The 21,794-nt window shown below is 39.5% G+C and overlaps 1 protein-coding gene across 2 annotated transcripts in view; it reads left to right on the forward strand.

The window, feature by feature from the left end:
* PCSK2 (proprotein convertase subtilisin/kexin type 2) overlaps window positions 1-21,794 on the forward strand; it is a 270,526-nt gene that overhangs the window by 21,603 nt on the left and 227,129 nt on the right. The window contains exon 2 of one of the 2 annotated variants that reach the window (XM_047069500.1): window positions 16,108-16,212. The exons of the other annotated variant lie outside the window; for it this stretch is intronic. Coding sequence (XP_046925456.1) covers window positions 16,108-16,212 — 105 coding nt within the window. The remainder of the gene's footprint in view (window positions 1-16,107; window positions 16,213-21,794) is intronic. 2 annotated transcript variants of the gene reach the window in all.

Here is a 21,794-nt window from a genome sequence, read left to right on the forward strand (position 1 = left end):
CCTCTTAAGATGTGCCTTTTATGGGGCGCCTGGGTGGCGCAGTCGGTTAAGCGTCCGACTTCAGCCAGGTCACGATCTCGCGGTCCGTGAGTTCGAGCCCCGCGTCAGGCTCTGGGCTGATGGCTCAGAGCCTGGAGCCTGTTTCTGATTCTGTGTCTCCCTCTCTCTCTGCCCCTCCCCCGTTCATGCTCTGTCTCTCTCTGTCCCAAAAATAAATAAACGTTGAAAAAAAAAATTTTAAATAAATAAATAAATAAATAAAGATGTGCCTTTTGCCAAGCACTTATTAGAGTTCTAGACTGTTCAGAGCTAGAAGGTGCAATATGCATTACTCATTGACTCACAAATTAAGTTTTCTTTGCCCAACATAGTTCTTTCAATCTTTTTGTCGTAAGGAAGGCATGTACTCTCTAATTTGCCACAAGCCTCACCTCTCCCTATTGTCCTATACCTGACTCACATATTTATATTTTCTGCCTGCCTCCCAAAGCATTAAATGTCTTACTAATGCCCAAAGAATGCCATACTGAAAGATAGCCATCTACGCTGAGGCACACAGCTATTAGTGACTCCTCCCAAATTCAGTCTAGAACTTCCCAATTTTTTCATTCATTCAATAGATATTTATGAAGCACATGCTCTATACCAGGTACTTGTAAGCAATACAAAGATTGTCCATATGGAGCCTGCAGTTGTTCCCAAGTCTGTCTCCAGAGAGAACGTTCTTTTTGGCATACCAGGATAATTTTGAAAGATGAAACTTTAGGCGCTGTGTCGGTAGTTCAAGTTTTTAAGGCTTAAGATTCTTCTGATCCCTAACATTTCATACAAAACCAGCCTGTGTATGAATCTTCCCATAAGGAAGAAGAAGCATTTCCTTACTGTGCAGCATGCATGATCCCCTTGGCTATGGGTCGGAATTGCTCTCCTGGGATTGACTAAGGATATTCAGTTGTCTGACAATGAGAACAAAATGAGACAAATGATCAGAGCACTTAGAGTAATTAGTCACTACCAGCCTTTGATGGCAAGCCACAAGTGCAAAAATGAAAATGTAAAGGCCTAATCTCAAAAGTATGGATCAAAAATCCTTCAGGCTTCCTGGTTTAAGAGACAGGCTAGTAAATGGAGGTGTTCTCCAGAAAATATCTGGATAAAAGTCACCTCCTCTCTGTACTGCGGAAGTTGGTTGGTCCCTTCCCAACCCATGGAGGGGGTATAGTCCAGTGTGAACCTGAGGAATATGGTTTGTTCCCTCATCATCTTGAGCTGTCAATCAAACTATTCTTACCCTTGCTCTGGATGGCAGCTATGACTTTATAGCTGATATAAAAGTCTGCTTTAAAAAAAAGTTTTCTATTTCATGATGGGAATTCATATTTAATTTGTGTATTAGGTTAAACACACTTTTTTATTTTTTTAATTGAAAAAAATCATGCCGAACTATGTCCTTCTCCCTTCCTTCGCTTACCTTGCACTCAATCCAGGGAAACCAGTAATGGTCTCTGGGCAGGTGTCAGTAACGTGCAGGACCCATCCTCTGACTGACTCAGAGAAAGACAAGTTCAGGGTAGGAAATAAATTTGAGGGAGAGTGAAAAATAGAAGAAGAGCACTGGCTTCAAAGTCAGCCAGACCTGGGTCCAAATGAACTTCTCTGCACCTCTGTCTCCTCATACTTAAAATGGAAATAATAACACCCACCTTGCAGGACTGCTTCAATCAGTAAATGGGATGATTTTTTTTGAAGGGCCTGGCAAGGCAAATTTGCAAATGGATTTAGCCATTTTTCTGCTGGAAACTGGCAACATCCTGGTTTGTGGCCTCATGCTGACTCCCTTTGTGCATCAACTGTCCCATCTAGCAGATCCAAAAATGGTGATATCCATGCCTTGCCTTCTGGGAAGAGATGGCAACTGGGTGTCCCAAGGCATCAGCTGGTCCTCGATTCATCTTTAGGGTGGACTTCCTGGTATGTTCTGACTGTGATACATTGATTCCATTCATGGCCCAATTATTGACCTTCCTATATTTGCCCTGGAACTTTGGCAGTCCTCTCTATTCTGGGCTAGCCTCTGCCTTGCTTTGGCCAAAAGAATATGGTCAAAGTGCTGTGGGCCAGTTCCAAGCCTGCGACTCAAGAGGCCTTACACATTCCCATTTGGTCTTTTGCACTGTTGTATTTACTTTTGGAACCCTGCATCATCCATGAGAACAAGCCTGGACATGGCTGTTGGAAGATGAGAGACCATGTAGAAGAGACCTGAGGTGCCCCCGCTCACAGCCAGTCAACACTCTGAAGCAGAACCAACTACATAAACTACAACTGACCACACATGCATGAAGTAGCCCAATCAAGACCTGAACAAACACTCAATGAGCCTAAACTGTTTACCCAGGAAACTGTGAGCAACTGTGGTTGCTGTTTAAAGCTACCAAGATTTGTGGTGCTTTGCAGCACACATTATCATGGTCATACATGACTGAACCCTGAGTGACTGAGAAGTTTCCTCCAATACTAAAGGGCTTTAATGAGGACCCCTGGGGCTCCTCAGCATTGGAGTGACAGCCTCCCTCTGCGGGTTTGCCTGTCTCCCCAATCCTCAGCTACTGATCATGTTCTTTGAGCTTCTTTGTGAATCACCCGAGAGCCTGACAGCAGAGGCAGCTAATAGTGGTCCTGGGGAGGCATAAGACAAAGAAAGAGTCTTTTGCAGGAAAGGAGGTGATTTTTACCAGTTATTCTCCAGACCCATTTCTTGTCCATCTCTCTTTCCAAAGTAAAACAGGAAGAAGTGAGAGAATTCAAATAGCTTAGAAGTGTGATCCTGGGTCCAGACTTTGAAGAGGAGGAACTTTGGTTGAGAGAAAGATGTACAAGTCAGTAGGGGTGAACATTTAGAACCTATATACAAGAGGTGGTTCAGGCTGGGGCATGATTGCAATACAGGTATACCTAGGCCTTTGGTATCCTCTTTTCTGCCTCTTTTAGTCCTACTCTCTTCCTTTCTGGCCCGAGAAACCACCATCCCATCAGCAAATCTCAATGGAGGCATTTAGCCAGTCATGGCTTAGGGAGTTAGCCTCCTAGAGATAACTGCACTTTCATGAGACCAAGTTTCAACACACACACACACACACACACACACACACACACAATTTAGGATGCAAAGAAAGGCCTTTTAATGCTATCTAAATCCACACTAACTTACCCTCCCTCTCTCACAAAAATTGTCAGCCTGTCCCTTCCCCTCTCCTCTCTTCTTCTTACTGTCTCCTGCCTACTTAACAGCCACAACCTCTCTTTCTGTTCTTCTTTTTTTCTATACTGTCATGTTTCTGTCCATTACACAAGTACAATTTTCCTGCTTGTACATTTCCTCGCCAGCCTGTAAGTATCTGTAGGGCAGAGCCTGGGACTCCCTCAGTTCTCTTTGTCCCCCAACCTTATTACAGACTGCAGTCTCTCATCCATAAGAGATTGCATGAGATCCAGGGAAATTAAGAATGGTCTCAGGAAATGTCAGTGTAATGCAGAGCCTAGATCTGACTGTAAAACGCAGGGCCAAAGTGAAACTGAAGAGCAATTCTCAGCTGGGCTGGTTTCAGTCCTTGATGTATTGTTTTGTTTTCTGGTTTTGTTTTTTTTTTTTCTTGAAACCTCTTTTTTCTTCTTAAAGTTTATTTATTTATTTTGAGAAAGCCAGAGACAGTGTGAGCAGGGGAGGGGCAGAGAGAGACAGAGAGACAGAGAGAATCCCAAGCAGACTCCATGCTGCCAGCTGCAGAGCCCGATGCCAGTCTTGAACTCACAAACCATGAGATCATGACCTGAGCCGAAAGCAAGAGTGGGATGCTTAACGACTGAGCCACCCAGGCATCCCTTCTCCTTAAATCCCTTGACAGCAGTTCCTGTTGATAATAAAATTATAAAAAATCTTTATATGTGGAATGACATCCAATTCTACCAAACTGGACTTCCAACTTAGCTGACTGAGCATCATGAAAATTAGCACAATGGACAAATGCAAAGAACATGATGGGTCTAAACCAGAGAGGCCTAACTGTATGGGGACTCTGGACCCATCTGTGAATTGGTAAGAAGCTGTGGGGTCTCCTAAAAAGTGAGCAAATGCTGGGGTGCCTGGGTGGCGCAGTCGGTTAAGCGTCCGACTTCAGCCAGGTCACGATCTCGCGGTCCGTGAGTTCGAGCCCCGCGTCGGGCTCTGGGCTGATGGCTCAGAACCTGGAGCCTGTTTCCGATTCTGTGTCTCCCTCTCTCTCTGCCCCTCCCCCGTTCATGCTCTGTCTCTCTCTGTCCCAAAAATAAATAAACGTTGAAAAAAAAATTTTTTTTAAAAGTAAGCAAATGCATAGCAGCACAAAATTTGGGGTGGAAGCCATGCTCACAGACCTTCTGGAGCATCCAGGAATTGCTTAAGTGGAAAAAACCCTGGTCCGAAGGAAAGCAGGCGGTGGGCTCTGTGAGAATTTAACACACCTTTTTATTGGTTCATAATTGGCTGCAGTTCTCAGAGGTTCCCTCCCATTAAGGGACGGGAGTGTGTGGGTTTGGAGAAGAGCTATAGCTTGGAGCCATGGTTATCAGGAGGAAAAGGAAGCAAGAGGTAAGGAATAAAGGCAATAGGAAGTGTTGCTGGTTTCCATAAAATTTTGCAGCATAATGAGAATTTCTAAAAACACTGCAAGTCTGAGCTAGCAACATTATTATACCATCACCCAGCCTGAAACTTCAAGCTGACAATTTGCTGTGAATTCTTCTTTCACTTGTTTTTCTCCTTCCTTCAGAACCAAACATATTTTGTCTTAAGAAAAAAAAAAGGTGATGGTATAAAAGAAGGGTGTGTATGCATTTAAATAAAGAAAACATGGGGCACCTGGGTGGCTTAGTCGGTTGAGTGTCTGACTTCAGCTCAGGTCATAGTCTCACAGTTCGTGGGTTCGAGCCCTGTGTCTGGCTCTGTGCTGACAGCTCGGAGCCCGAAGCCTGCTTTGGATTCTGTGGCTCCATCCCTGTCTTCCCCTCCTGCACTCATGTTCTGTCTCTTTCTCTCAAAAATAAATAAACACTGAAAAAAAATTTTTAAATAAAGAAAACATTTGAAAATATACCAAATGTTGACGTATATGAGACATCTCTTACTGGGACACTCAGGTGAGTGTTTAGGGACCTAAGACTGTTTTTAATATGTCTTTTCTATTTTAAGATTAGCATTCTACTTGGGGCGCCTGGGTGGCTCAGTCGGCTTAAGCCACCAACCCTTGATTTCTGCTCAGGTCATGATTTCATGGTTAGTGGATTCGAGCCCCGCATTGGGCTCCTTGCTGACGGTGCGGAACCTGCTTGGGATTCCCTTTCTCTCCTTCCTTTGCAACCCCCCCCCCCAATAAATAAATAAACCTAAAAGAGATTAGCATTCTACTTTAAAAACTGAGGAATGCATGAGCATTACATCATCGAGGTCTGTGTAGGCAGCAACCTTGTACTACTGTAAGTTACCCAGCATCTGTCTTTCTCTGCTTGTGGTGCCTTCCTACTTGCATAATGATCTCAGACAGCCCTCCTCAGGCGCTCAGAGGCCAGCAGATGTGGGCTGCACAGTCCAAAGACAAGAGGCAAGAGGATGCCAAAAAATAACAAATGGCTGCAGACTAATCTTCTGCTAGGTCTGCGATCCATTTACCTGTTTCTTGCTACTTTCCAGTTTCAGCTCCATGACACCAGTTAGCTCCATTTCTAACAGAGCCAAGACAGTGCCTCTCATCAGAGAATCCCAGGTCGTGGGTTGCGAGGACATCGCAGAGGGGATGTCACGCACCAGCTTCCTTGTCCTTCGGTCGCCCTTGTCTTTGTTAAGAACTCCAGCCTGCAGTCTGTTGGATGTAGAGCCACGGCTGCAAAGGTGGCTGGGGCATAGACCGAGGCTGTGGTGGAAGCAATGTGATGTGAAAGGTGCTGATCGACAGGAGACCTGGGATTTCTGCCGGTGACTCCTTCTCAACTGAAAGAGCCCTGCCCCTCCCCGAATTATAATCTTTACCATTTTATAAGATAAAGCAATTAGACCAAGCCAGGGGTGCAACCCAACGGACTTCAGGTAACATAACCATTGAAGTGAACTTCCATGTGACAATAGGAAGTGGTGGGGCCTCCAGCTTGACGGTTCCTCCTAAGGAACATTCTAATTTTATTTATTTATTTATTTATTTATTTATTTATTTATTTATTTATTTAATGTTTATTTATTTACTTTTGAGAGCGAGAGACAGCAAGCACAAGCAGGGGAAGGGCAGAGAGACAGAGGGAGACACAGACTCTGAAGCAGGCCCCAGGCTCCGAGCTGTCAGCACAGAGCCCGAGGCCTGGCTTGAACTCATGAACCATGAGATCAAGACCTGAGCCGAAGTCAGACGCTTCACCAGCTGGGCCACCCAGGCGCCCCTCGAATTTAATTTTAAAAATATTTTTACATTTTTAACAATTTCGATTTAGATATTACTTTAAACTTAAAAAAAATTTTTTTGCACAAATAACACAGGTACACCCATGTTCACAGCAGCATTATTCACACTAGCCAAAAGGTAGAAGCAACCCAAGTGTTCATCAATATATACAATATACATTTAGGACCTATCCAGCCTTAAAAAGGAAGCAAATTCTGAGACATGCTACACATCGGTGAACCTGGAAGATATCGTGCGGAGTGAAATAAGCTAGTCACCAAAAGACAAAAACTGCACGAGTCCACTTATATGAGGTGCCTAGAGTAGTTGAAGTCCATAGAGACAGAAAGCAAAACGTTGGTAGTCAGAGGCTGCAGGGAGGAGAGAATGAGGAGTTATTGTTTAATAAAGAGTTTCAGTTTTGATGGAAAATGTTCTGGAGATGGACAGTGGTGATGGCTACATAATAATGTGAATGCACTTAATGCCACTGAAATTGTACACTTAAAAATAGATAAAATGGATAAATTTTATACTATGTACATTTTACCACACACAAAAAGATTACTTAAAAAACGTAGCTCAAGGGGCGCCTGGGTGGCTCAGTCGGTTAAGCATCTGACTTCGGCTCAGGTCATGATCTCGCGGTCTGTGAGTTCGAGCCCTGCGTCAGGCTCTGTGCTGACAGCCCAGAGCCTGGAGCCTGTTTCAGATTCTGTGTCTCCCTCTCTCTCTGACCCTCCCCCGTTCATGCTGTCTCTCCCTGTCTCAAAAATAAATAAACGTTAAAAAAAAAAAATAGCTCAAAAAAAAAAAAAAAAAACGTAGCTCACAGGGTTACCATATACCCTTTATCCAGTTCTCCCTAGGTTAACATCCTACATAACCATAGCACAATTATCAAAGTCAAGAAAATAATTGATATAATATTACTAATTGATCTATGGACTTTTTCAAATTTTCCCCACGAATGTCCTCTTCACTGATCTGGGATCCAATCCAGGATCTGCAATGTTGTCTCCTTCCTGGTACATCATGTCATGAGGCACCTGATTTTGAGACATTTCACCTTGAGTGAGGCTAACTTGATCATTTGTTTAGGATGGATGGTGCCTGTTAGGTTTCTCTACTATAAAAATTTAATTCGCTTTATTTATCATTATATTTCACCCACTAAGTTTAGTATCTGTTGGTGATGCTTGCCAGCCATGATTATTACTACAGTGTTTCCTAAAAGGTGGTGACCAATTTCCACCATTACTTCTACATTTATTAGTTGGAATTCCATTGTAAGAAAGAATTTTCCTTTTGCCTCCATTCAAATTTAATTCCTGAAAATCAGTAAAACAAAACCAGAATAATGTCCCTGCGATGCTCACGGGTGCTTGATTATCCCCAAGTCCTTTCTAGTGTTAAAAATTCTCAGATTCATCCTGCTCTCCACAACAGGAGATAAAAGTCCAAGTTCATACCACTTGACAGTCAAGAGAGACACAAGTCTTTGGAAATCAAAAGGTCAGCACACTTATATTTTCTTTCCTTTTCCATCCTCCACCCACCCTCACTTTTGAAGTCAAATCTTAACATTACCTTGAGTATATCAGTGGAGTTAAGTGGAAAACACCATTCAAGAACTACTGAGCCTGGAAAATGCACGTGAAATATTGATGTTTAATTTGCCCTGGAGAATGTGATTTTTAATGAACAGGAACTAAATCACAAAATCTGCAGTGTTCTAAAAGATTTTCACTCACACACCAGACTCCTAGACAAGTTTGCTGTGCCCTTGAGGTTCATCCAGTATCTGCTGCTCTGGCCCCAAGACCCCTTCCCACTGTGCCAGGAAGGTTGCTTGAAGGACTCTAACTGAACTGTTCCAAGCTGGTATCACCAATTAATAGACAGAGCTAATACTGTAGAGTTTCAAGTTTGCACAGTCCTGAAAACTGAGGGAACAATTTTTTTTTTTTTTTAAGCCAGGTATTTGTTGCTTGTTCTCCGTTTCTGGGTGACAAACCAACCTAAAACTTAGTAGTACAAAATGACAACCATTTTCTTATGTTCATGGGATTAGGATCAGAAATTCAGGCAAGGCACAGGGGATCACCTGTGGATGGTCCACATAGGAATTTAGTTGAGAAGACTTGGTGGTTGAAGAATGCCTAGCATGGCTGGAGTCTGGAATCATTCAGAGCTTCCTCATTTATATATTTAGCACCCAAAATAGGGTGACTTGAAGACTTGGCCCAGCCAAGATTGTCAACCAAAGGTCTGCACAAAGCTGCCAAATTTGCTTGGGCTTCCTCATAACATGGAAGCTTGCGAGTAGTTGAACTTCTTAATGGCAGATCAGGACTTTAAGAGCAAGTGTTCCGGTGAACAAGGCAGGAAGTCATGTAGCCTTTTATGGCCCAGCCGCAAAAGTCATATGGCATCATTTTCAACATACATTTTTGATCCAAGTGATCACATTCCCCAGATTCAAGAGCTGCGGTCATGTATTCCATCTCTTGATGGGAAGACTGTAGAAGAACTTACACCTATGTTTTAAAAATAGCCACACTCTTCAAAATTGAAACATTGGGAAAATACACACTTTAATAAAAACAAAAAGTATTCCCTTTGTCTGAATACCCTTCCCTTCCTCCAGAAATTTCATGAAACGTTCCCCAGATATCCCTCTGACTGGAATAATCTCTCCTTTGGGTTCTAATGGCACCTTGTAACACTGTTGTAGCACTCTGTACTCTAACAATAAAAATACTTGCCAACACTTACTAAGTGCCCACTATGTTCCAGGCATTATTCCAAGAACTTTCCATGCATTATCTCACTGAATTCTCAGGGCAACATGAAAAGGGGACTCTCCCACTTTATAAGTGTGTAAACTGATGCCCAGAAGGGTTAAATAACTTGCCATAAGGTCATATTAAATGGAAGATCCAGAATTTAAACCAAGTTACCCCAGAACTCATGCTCTTAAATCACTCCATCACAGAGTACTATTTATATGCTGCTGTTTGTAAATAGGTCTTCCCTGGGATTGTGAGCTATTTTACATGTCATATCTATCTTTGTGTCCCCAGTGCAAAACACAGTGCCTGGCTTATGACAAGCAATAGAAAAATGCAGAAAAGATGCAAACAGGCAATTTGAAGAGAAGGAATTAAAATGTTCAATAAATATAGGAAAAGATGTTCAAACTTTAAAAACAAAGACATCCAAATAAGATGGCATATTTCGTTTATTAAATAGGCAAAATTAAAATTTCAATTAATAAATTTCAGTCCAGTGTTTGGAAGTATTGGGCAATGGATAATTTTATTCTTACTTTTACAACTTACTTACAACTTGATAGGAAAAATTTGGGGGGATATTTGTCAAAATGCTGATGTTCACAATCTCTAATTAAATTAGTGCATTCCTGGGATATATCCTTCAAAAAAACCCCTCTCATCTGTGCATATAGTGACATTTACAAGGCTGTTCATCACAGGATTTTTTAAATAACATTTTTATTGAAACATAATGCACAAATCATAAAATTTGCCCTTTCAAAATGTACAATTTGATGATTTTCAATATATTCAAAAAGTTGTGAAATCTTACCACGATCTACTTTTAGAACATTTTGATTGCCCCAAGAAGGAACCCTATACCATTACCAATCACTCTGTATTTCTGCCTCCTCTTAGCCCCTGATGTAAATACTAATCTACTTTGTATTTCTATGTGTTTTTCTGTTCTGGACATTTCATATAAAAGAAGTGATACAATATGTAGCCTTTTTTTTGGGGGGGGGGGGTCTGGCTTCTTTCATTTAGCATTTAGTTTTTAAGGTCCATCTGTGTTATAGCATATATCAGTATTTCATTCCTTTTTGTTTCCAAATTATATTCCTTTGTATCTACACACCACATTTTATTTATCTACTCACTTATTGCCAACACTTACTGAGTGCCCACTCAGTTGATGGACATTTGGGTTGTGTCTAGTTTTTACCTATCATGAATAATGCTGCTAAGAACATTTGTGTACACGTCTTTGTGTAGATATAATACTTTCATTTCTCTTGGATATATACCTATGATTAGAAGTGCTGGATCAAATGAAAATTTGTGCTTAGTATTTTGAGTAACTGACAGACTGTTCTCCAAAGTGTCTGTGCCATTTTATTATCCACTAGCAACGTACAAGGGTTCAAATTCCTCCATATATCCTCACCAACACTTGCTGGTTTTTAATTCTTTTTTTCTAGTGGGTGTGAAGTGATATCTCATTGTGGTTTTGATTTGTATTTCACTAATGACTAATAATGTTGAGCAACTTTACATGTGCCACTTTGTATATCTTCTTTGGAGAAATAACTGCTCAAATCTTTTGCCTATTTTTAAATTGAGTTATTTGACTTTATTGCTAAATTATTCTTTATATATTCTGGTTTGAGTCCCTAATCATAGATATGAATTGAAAATATTTTATCTCATTCTGTGGATTGTCTTTTCATTTTCTTGATGATTTCCTTTGAAGCACAAACATTCTTAATTTTAATGAAGTCCAATTTTGGGTTTTGGGGGTTTTTTGTCCTTTGTACTTTTGGTGTCATTTCTAAGAAATCATTGCCTAGCCTAAAGTCATGAATATTTACTTGTATATTTACTCATATGTTTTATTCTAAGATTTGTATAGTTTCATCTCTTACATTTAGGGCTATAAATAATATTGAGTTAAAAATTTTATGTGATGTGAGATAGGGATCCAAATTGATTCTTTCTGTGTAGATATTCAGTTTTCTAAGAATGGCTTGTTGAAAAGACTAATTTTTCTCATTGAATTTTCATAGCACCAGGGTTAAGATCAATTAACCATAAATTACCGTAAATTATTTCTGGACTCTCAATTTTATACCATTGAACTGTATGTCTCTCCTATGCCAATACCAGACTATCTTGATTACTGTAGCATTCTATTAAGTTTTGAAATGAGAAAGTGTGAGTCTTCCAACTTTGTTCTTTTTTGAGATTGCTTTGGCTAATTGGAGTCCTTTGCATTTCCATATGAATTTTAGGATCAGCAAAATTGGGGAATATTTCCATCTTAAAAATCCATGAACATGGGATGTCTTTCCATTTATTTATATCTTCTTTAATTTATTTCAATGATATTTTGTATTTTTCAGTGTACAAGTCTTATACTTCTTTTGCTAAATTTATTTTCAAGTGTTCTACTTATTTGATGTTATTGTAAATGAAATTATTTTCTTAACTCTATTCTTGGATTGGTCATTGTTAGCATACAGAATTATAATTGATTTTTGTATATTAATTTTATATCTTGCAACCACACTGAACTCATTTGTTAATTTGGATAGTTCTTTGTGGATTTCCCAGGAATTTCTATGAACAAGATGATGTCTTTTGCAAATAGAGATTTTTTTTCTTTCTTTTCAATCTGAATGACTTTATTTCTTTTTCTTGCCTGATTGTCCCAGCTGGACACCATTACACTGTTGAATATAAATGGAAAGAACAGTCAAACTTGTCTTGCTCTGATCTTAAGGGGAAAGTAATCACCCTTTCAACATTTAATATGATGTTATGTGTGTTTTGATAGATACAATTATCAGATTGAGGAAATTCCCTTTCTTTTTAAGTTTTTTGAATGTCTTAACATAAGAGTATTTGATTTTGTGTAATAATCAGCTAAATAAATACTTTTTTTTTTTTCAAAAAAAAGCCCTTTATTCTATTGATATTGTTATTACGTTAACTGATTTTCAGCTGTTAAAAGAACCTTGCATTCCTAGGATAAATCCCACTTAGTCATGGTATATAATCCTTTATACATGTTGCTGGATTCATTTTGCTGGTGTTTTGATGAGGACTTAGGGGCTGATATTTGTCAGGGGTAGTGGTCTGTAGTTTTCCTGTGATATCTGTCTTTGGTTCTCATATGAAGGTAATAGTAGCCTTGGTGAAATAGTTGGGAAGTGTTCCTTCATCTTACATTTTTTGGAAGAGTTTCTGAAGGATTGGTATAAATTCTGAAAACATTTGGTAGAACCCACTAGTGAAATTATTTGGGCCTGGCCTTTATTTTACAGGAAGATTGAAAATTATTAATTTAATCTCTTTACTTGTTATAGGTCTATTCTAATTTTCTATTACTTCTAAGTAAATTTTGGAAATTTATATCTTTCTGAGAATTTGTCTATTTCACCAAGGTTATCTAATTTGTTGGCATACAGTTATTCACAGTATTCCCTACAATATTTTTTATTTCTATAGGTTGGTAGCAATGTCTCCTCTTTCATCACTGATTGTATTTATTTGAACCTTTCTTTTTCTTGGTCAATGTTCTTAGAGTTTTGTGAATTTTCTTGAACTTTTCAAAGAATAACTGGGTTTTGTTGATTTCCTCTATTTTTTTCAATTTTCTATTTCATTTATTCCAACTTAAATCTTCTAATTTCTTTCCTGCTATTTGTTGGATTTAGTTTGCTCTTCCTTTTCTAGTTCAGTTATTGATCTGAGGTCTTTTTTCTTTCACAGTAGGCACTTACAGCTATGGATTTCCCTGTAAGCACTATTTTAACTGCATCCCAAAAGTTTTTAAATTCTGTTTTTGTTTTCATTCATCTCAAAGTATTTTGGAATAGTCAGTGTAATTTATTCTTTGACCCACTGATTATTTAGGAGTATGTTGTTTTCCAAATTTCTAAATTTTTAATCAGTTATTGATTTTTTTTAACATTTATTCATTTTTGAGAGACAGAGCATGAGTGGGGGAGGGGCAGAGAGAGGAGACACAGAATCTGAAGCAGGCTCCAGGCTCTGAGCTGTGAGCACAGAGCCTGATGTGGCGCTCAAACTCACAGACTGCAAGATCATGACCTGAGTTGAAGTTGGATGTTTAAGCAACTGAGCCACCCAGGCGCTCTTCATCTGTTATTGATTTTTAATGTAATTAGAATTTGTGATCAGCTAACACACTTCGTATTATTTTCGTCCTTTTAAATTTATTGAAGCTTGATTTGTGACCTAACATATGATCTATCTTGGGGAATATTCCATGTGTACTTGATAAGACTTTGAATTTTGCTATAGTTAGGTGGAATGTTCCATAAATGTCTCTTAGATTTAGTTGGTTTTTGGTTTTGTTCAAGTCTTCAATTTACTTTTTGGTCTGCATACTTCTTGGTTCTGCTTATTATTGAAAATGGTCTACTGTTATTGATCCATTATTTATGCCTCCCTTTAAAAAAAATGTTTATTTTGAGAGAGAGAGGCAGACAGCGAATCCTAAGTAGACTTCATGCTCAGCATAGAGCCTGATGCAGGGCTCATTCTCATGACTGCAAGATCATGACCTGAACCAATATTGAGAGTTGGATGCTTAACTGACTGAGCCACCCAGGCGCCCTTCTATTCCTCCCTTTGATTTGTCAGCTTTTGTTTTGTGATTGGGGGCTTCATTGTTACATGCATATATATTTATAATTATCTGTCTTTTTGATGTATTAACCCTTTTATCACCATAAAATGTCATTCCTTGTCTGTAGTAACAATTTTTGTTAAAATCAATTATATCTAGTATTGTCAGTCCTTTCTTCTGGTTGTTTGTACAGTATATCTTTTCACATCCCTTGACTTTCAACCCATTTGTGCATTTGAATTTAAAGTGTATTTTTTTTTGGTGCAAAAAGTTGATTTATTAAAGCATAGGGACAGGACTCATGGGCAGGAAGAGCTGCACTGGGGGTGTAAAGAGTGACTGATTATATACTATGGAGTTGAGGGAGGTAAAGGTAAAAGGGAGGCCTCCAAAAGGAATTTCATATACTAACGAGAACTCATAAGATACCAGAGGCTTGGCTATTGTCAAGCTAAGTTGTTTTCCTCTAGTAAGGCATTAACATTAAGACAATAGGGAGTTCCTGGAGAAATGTTATACTCTACATTTTCCTCAAGTATTTGTCAGTGGGCTACGGATTATAAAGAAATTTAATTTTACCTACCATTTCCTTCTTGCCTTTGTTCCCCACGGCACTCCAGAGGGGAGGATAATGTTGGGGCTCCAGGAAACTGAGTCTATAGGTTTCTGGAGATTAGGCTATTGATAATATTGCGTTTTTCTTGTAAATTACTAAGACATTTGTAAACTGGTGGAGACTCATGTCCTGCATGACTATGATCACTATCAGTTAACCATTTTTTTTTTCTTTCCTTTGCTCTTGGGCTGCCAGGAGTGCCTGAAGAATGTCACACATATCCCACTCTTGGGGAGTAGGGTTATTGTTAGCTTGTGCTTTGCCTTCAGCTTGCCTTACGCTCCCTTATCATACCCCCCAAATGTAAAGCGTATCTCTTCTAGATAGCATATAGTTGAATAATGTTTTTTTATTCATTCTGTAACTCTGTCTTTTGATTAGAGTTTTCAATCCAGTTACATTTAATGTAATATTTAAAAGATGTTTACACTTGCTATTTTACCATGTGCTTTCTATATGTCTTATAAACTTTTTTCTTGTATTCTTTCATAAAGTCCTTTTTGTGTTAAATATTTTTAGTACACTTTTTTAAATTTTTTTAAACACTTATTCATTTTTTGAGAGAGACATAGAATGAGTTGGGAAGAGGCAGACAGAGAGAGAGAGAGAGAGACAAAATCTGAAGCAGGCTCTGGGTTCTGAGCTGTCAGCACAGAGCCCGATGTGGGGCTTGAACCCATGAACCATGAGATCATGACTGAGCTGAAGTCAGATATCAACTGACTAAGCCACAAAGACACCCCTTTAGTGTACCTTTTTAATTACCTTGTTGTTTATTATACTATATATTGTTTAGTTATTTTCTTGGTGGATGCCCTGGAGATTACAATAAAGAACTTAAACAAATTAATACCAACTTAATTTCAAAAGTATTGTGCTATTGTTGTTGTACTAATACATCTCTGTACATCATAAGTCCCCAAATGCAGTTTGGTCATAGGGCAAGAGAGTCTTATGTTCTCTGATTCTTACAGGCCCTGATGAGCAGACAAGCTCTCATTATTGTGGTTTTCTGCAACTAGTTCTGACACTCATACCTAATCCCAAGGATCCGTAAGTTAGGGAGATAGAAGGAAATCCCGTCCACCATCTAATAGGTGCTTACTATATTTACATGGTTGCACTGTGCTCAATATGATGAAAGGCATCAAGGAGTCACAGAGAAAGTCTAAGGTACAGTACAGATAATGCAGCTGTGAAGACAGGAGTACATCACAACACAATTCTGGAGAAACCAGACATGGAGTATAAATACTAGTTCAAGGGAAGAGAATGGAGAACTTGGTGTGAGTATAAATATAAAGGGAAGACTCTATGGAGGAGGAGATCAAAGAATGGGTAGAAACTAAAGAAATAGAGGAAAGAGTAGAAGGTATTTGAGGAGGAGGGGTGAATGGGCAGTATATAGAGAAAACGAAAGGAGTACAGATAGGGAAATAGATGTCCAAGTCTGATAGGAAGGAAGTTTCCAGCAGTTTTCTCACATATACTTCATCTCATGGAACCCTTGCATGCAGCCCCAGCTTTGGTTTCCATGTCCTGGGGCCACCCCCAGAAGCTAACTATGTCCTATGTCTGTTTGACTCTCTACAGCTCCCCTTCACTGACGGCCTGTACCACTTTTACCACAATGGCCTTGCAAAGGCCAAGAGAAGACGCAGCCTACATCACAAGCAGCAGCTGGAGAGAGACCCCAGGGTGAGTTTCCCTGGACACCTGCCTTACAACCTCTGCTGCCACATCTGAGCCCACTGAGGGAATGTATAAAGGGATGGGTGGGTGGGGAATTTTGAAGTAAAGACACTCAAGTATTATGATAGGCAAAATGGATCTTTGGCAGAGTGGTACTGGGGACTCTCTACTCCTCTACCTTGTGCATGATAAATAAATATTTTATAGGCTGTGGATACGGTGGGGAATAAACAGGGACACCACCCCTTTACTGGCTATCTTCTCCTGCATTATTGTGTTTGGACTTCTGGTTCCCCGGGAGCATGTTTTGGCCTGTGATGGATGGGAAAAAACCAAGCTGTTTAATGAGTTGTTTTATGGAAGCTTTCTTCTGGTGAGTCCACATGTTCTGAGGAGGTTGCTGTGCCCCATCCTGGACGTGGAGAAATGAGCGGGTCGGCAAGTGCCTGGCTCATGGTAGGCAATGGGCTTCTCAGTATCCATGCAAAGTTGCAGCCTTTCTCTCCATATTTTCTCACACCCACCTAATTTACCACCATGCCTTAATGGTGCTCATGACCCCCATTTTTAATTTGGAATCTTTACCTTGATCTTGGAATCCAGATCTCATTTCCTACTCCCCCTGGAAGCTTAAATTCAACTTCCCCACAGTCAAACTTAATATTTTAGCCACGAAACAGCTCCATTTCCAGAATAGGAACTTTGGTCATTCCTGAATCTTCCATCAAATCCCTTCTGCCATCCTCCTATACTCACAGACTCATTCAATTGAGTAAGAGAAAATATCATCTTATTAATTACTAATAAGATAAGTTATTTCCTTGTTAATTAAGGGAAATTAATAATCCAAGCAAGTTGCTCTCTGCACATTGATGGCTGCACAACCTCTTCTCCAGAACTCTTGGGGGGAAAGTGGATATAAAGTGGGCCAGACAGTTGAGTTAGAGATTTACACATGAGATTCCTTTGGAGTTGATGGAATCTGGAAACTCATTCTGGTGGGGCTTTTCATGTGAACATTTGGCTGGGTTTAATTTGGGCTTTAATTAGGAATGCAGATGAAACAGACGCCCCCAGCAGACCACCTACTGACAGGCCATAGGCAATTTTCTTTCAACTCCTCAACCCAGGGGATCCCCCATTCCCTGGAGTGGAAATTCTGCTCTGAGAAGCCACTTTATCTGCTTTCACAGTAAGACCCAAGCTGCCTGCTGCCAGCCCATGCCAGGCATTCTCAAAGGGTCTGTTGTAGAACCTGGCATCGTTATCTAAGGGAAAGCTCTATTTTCTGTGTCATAACTGCATTGGCCCTGGCTGTACCAACTCAGAGCTTGGGGAATACCTTGGGAAGAGGTATTATACAGGACAGAAATCCTGTATGTCTCACCTATGGGTCCAGAGTGGATACCAGTAGACAAAGACCATTCTGGTGCACTGTGACATTGGTTTTCCCTACACTTCATCGCTGTCCCATGATCTTACCCTTTATGGCCCATTGTTTTCCTTTTATTTATATATTTGCTTCAAAGTCCCATTGAGTTCTCCTCTTCCACAATTAAAGATGTTTCCTCAAAACCATCCAGGGAGAAAAAAAAAAAAAAGAAACTGGGACAGAAGGAAAGAGAGGCTTGGGAAAGAGAACTGAGGAACAGTGAAACTAAGAAGCCATTGTTTGGGTCAGAGAGACTCCTTGGGCCCATTAGGTTAAGATATTCTTATACTTACTTGAAGTAATCTTTGAAATGTTTATTCTTGAAGTTTAGAGTGATATTTTCAAAAGAGAAGAAAATAAAATGGGCTAGGTAGTAAGGAAGGAGATCATGCACTAGTGATTCTAATCATTTGTCTTTATCTTCAAAATATTGTCTGTTGTAACCAAAAGGGGCAGCTATTCCCCCATCACTGCCTACTAGAAGGATCCTGGTAGCCATCTGCCTCTACGTGGTGGGACAACCATCTGCCCTGCCCATGATCATTAGAAGATAGCAGGGACACTAACAATCATACATCTCCTGTACCTCTTCTCTGTCCTCTCATCAAGGGTAAATGTTAAGACTGTTGTCAATAATAAAGTCATTCTAGGAAATGAAAAAAAGCATAAAATCTCATAATTTGGGGGGGAAAAAACTACTAGTGATGACTGCCTCATTTCAAAATATTAGATCAAGCCCTGAGTCTTTCCTGCATGATGTTCTTGTGGTTATCTAATTTGGGCATCAGCTGATTGCAAAATATGGGGGTGACTATTCTTTTTTTCTTATTCCAGTATAATGAACATACAGTGTTACATTAGTTTCAAGTGTACAATATAGTGATTCAGCAATTCCATACCTTACTCAGTGCTTCTCACAATAAGGGTACTCTTAATCCCCATCACCTATTTCACCAATCCCCAACTCCCCGACCTCCCACTGGTAAACACCAGTTTGTTCTCTATAGTTAAGAGTCTGGGGAGGGGGAGGGGGGTTGGTTTGTCTTTTTTTTTTCTTTATTCATTTGTTCATTAAATTCCATATTTGAGTGAAATCTTATGATCCTTACCTTTCTTTGACTGGCTTATTTCACTTAACATGATACTCTCTAGGTCCATCCATGTTGTTGCAAATGACAATAATTCATTATTTTTATGGCTGAGTAGTATTCCATTGCATATATATACCACATCTTCTTTATCCATTCATCTATCAATGGACATTTGGACTGCCTCCAGCATTTCACTATCGTAAATAATGCCACAATAAACATAGGTATGCATATGTCTTTTTAATGTTTTCTTTCATACTCTTTGGACAAATACTCAGTAGTGGAATTCTTGGATTGTAGGGTAGTTCTATTTTTAATTTTTTGAGGAACCTCCATATCGTTTTCTGCAGTGGCTGCACCAGTTTGCATTCCCACCAACAATGCATGAGATTTCCTTTTTCTCCTCATCCTCATCGGAGGGGGTGCTATTCTTAAACAAAAAGCATTGACTATGATCAGTGCAAGAGTAGCACTATAAGGACTCTGCCCTGTGGGTTTACAGATCTTAAACAAAAGGGCAAATATGTCAAGAATTAGGATACCTCAAGTTTTGGGTTCCAAGCACATTCACACAGGCTGCAAAAAGAAAAATAAATAGAAGGAGAGGAAGAAAAAGGAAAGGACCAGATAGCCAGAAAGGATTACTGGTCCAGGCTTTTATCTCTTGGGTACATGTTTTAAGTTACATTTTAGGAGCCAACATCTTAAGGGCAAGTTGTTTTATCATTCTCTGAAATGTGTTATCTCCTAGACTCATGCTTGCAGCCCCAGTTTCCTTCTTCCTCCTGTCTCCACATTTCTTCCCGGCTTTTCTCACTCACTGTCCTGCAGCTGGGGAAGGATGATGCAAAACCCAAGCAACCAGGCCTATAAGAGCAGGAGGGTTTGAGTAGCTACAGGCTTTCAGGGCTGAATCTACTAGGTAGTTTTTAGTCATAGAAACTACCAAGATGTGCTATCAGCTCAAGAAATAAGGGAAAAGGTAGAGGATCAGACTTGACTTTGGTTTTGTTCTGGCTTCAGAACAAAAGTTTCAAGGATGGTTGACCCTCATCTAGCAAATACTTTTTGTGTTTAAGAAAAACAACAGAAAGACTGGGAAAGGATCATATGTGCTTTTTGTCCAGGCCAATAAAGTTCTGCTTTCAATATGTTCATATTCATTCACTAAGTGTCAGGACAACAGCTAAGAAAATAGATTCTGATGCAGATTGTTTTAAAGGTGTTCTCTTGCCTTTCCATCTCTTTCTGCTAAATGTGTCTTGCTTATTTCTGGATATCTTTGCACAGCACAGTTCTGAATACATAGAAGATGTTCAATAAATAACTGCCAAATGAATGGATGATTAATAATTTTTCCTCAGGGTTTTAATCCATGAAAACGTTCTTCTCATCTTGTATTTTTGTCCTTATTCTAAAATGTGCACCCTCTAGGAAACAGCATAGCCTTCTCTTTAGCTCCTCCTTTCAGTATATTCTTAATTGTAGGTAAAAGAAACAAGTTACCATTTTATGACTTCCAGGCCCTGTCACTGAGAACCCCATGAAGAACCAGTTATTTATTTATTTATTTATTTATTTATTTATTGAAAAAGAGAGAGTGTGTAAGGGAAGGGTGGAGAGAGAGGGAGAGAGAATCCCAAGCAGTCACCACACTTGTCAGCATAGAGCTCAATGTGGGGCTCGAACTCACAAACCATGAGATCATGACTTGAGATGAAATCAAGAGTTGGAGGCTTAACTGACTGAGCCACCCATGTGTCCCAAGAGCCAGTTTTTAATTTCAAAAGTCCAATACACTGGGTTGCTGATCATATTCACAGTCCCGGTACAACCGCCCACATGAGGGCAATATGTTTGGAAAGTTTGGGTAGCTAAAATAATTTAAAGAGGGAGTCATTAAACCCAATGCTGGCTGAAATAATAAAACTAGAAATGACTTCTGAGCATCAAGGTTAAGAACAAATATCCCCTGCCCAAAATGTCTGTGGGATTTGTTAAACTTCAGCTAAGAGCAACGTCAACGAGTCTTGAAACCAAATCTGACTGCAGTCCGCAGTCTACATACCAACTCCCCACAGCTCTGCAAGTGGCTTAAAAGCTGCAGAGAATAGATTTGTTTAAGATAATATTTGTTTCACAGTTACGTTGAACCCTGTTTGCATATCTGACATAGCATTGAAATGAAATACATTAAAAAACATGAAGGTTCCCATCGTTCAATGAGCAACACACATTAGCCATATGGAGGCCAAATAATTTAACAACAAATAATCTGAACGTCATTTGTTGAGAAAAGTTAATTTCATTTGAGAATTACAAACACTTATTCCCTTCTCAGAGCAATTTTACTAGATCACATAGTGATCACTTGAAATCATTTTAAAATCATTTCGCAAGTCAGAAACTCCTATCAGTTTGCTGAAAACTCATCTCAGTTCCCATTCTCAAAGAATGGATGATGTCTCCCTTGCATTCTATCTATAGAACTTTTACTTCTCTAGCTTCTTCTTCATCAGAACACATCCCCCTGTCTAATGACCGTAGATGGCTGACACGTGATCCAATAGTGACCTAGTTTTGTTCTTTAAGGGTCTACTCTGAGCATATTCATGGAGTTTTGAGGGTGCTGCAAAAACCCACAAAAGTTACGTTCACTGGATAATTCTACAATAACTTCATAGAACCATACCATCAGAACAAAAAAGAAGTTTTCTCATTCTTTAAAATTAACTGGACAAGACTGGTGTGATTTGTTGGTAAAATTCTGAATAATGAGCAGGCCAGACTTTCTTTGTCTGTGGGATTTAATAATACACTAATTGATATTGTTTTAAAAAATGGATTTATTAGCATGCTTCAAACTCAGGTGGTGGACAGAAGCTGAGAAAGGCTTGTAATTGCTCTGGGTCCTTTTCTGACACGACATAATAATGCTTTTAGATCTAACTCAGGTTCAGTAATTTAGCCATGACTGGCGAACACCTAGAAAAGCTGTACATAGACTTAGATCAGAAAGATTAAGCATGGATGACATGGAAACCATGACCTGAAGAAGCCCGTGA

The sequence above is a fragment of the Lynx rufus genome, unplaced genomic scaffold, assembly GCF_022079265.1.
Source record: "Lynx rufus isolate CCGP_SWC_20201006 ecotype Redwood Valley unplaced genomic scaffold, mLynRuf1.p SCAF_8, whole genome shotgun sequence".
Classification (NCBI taxonomy): Eukaryota; Metazoa; Chordata; class Mammalia; order Carnivora; family Felidae; genus Lynx; species Lynx rufus.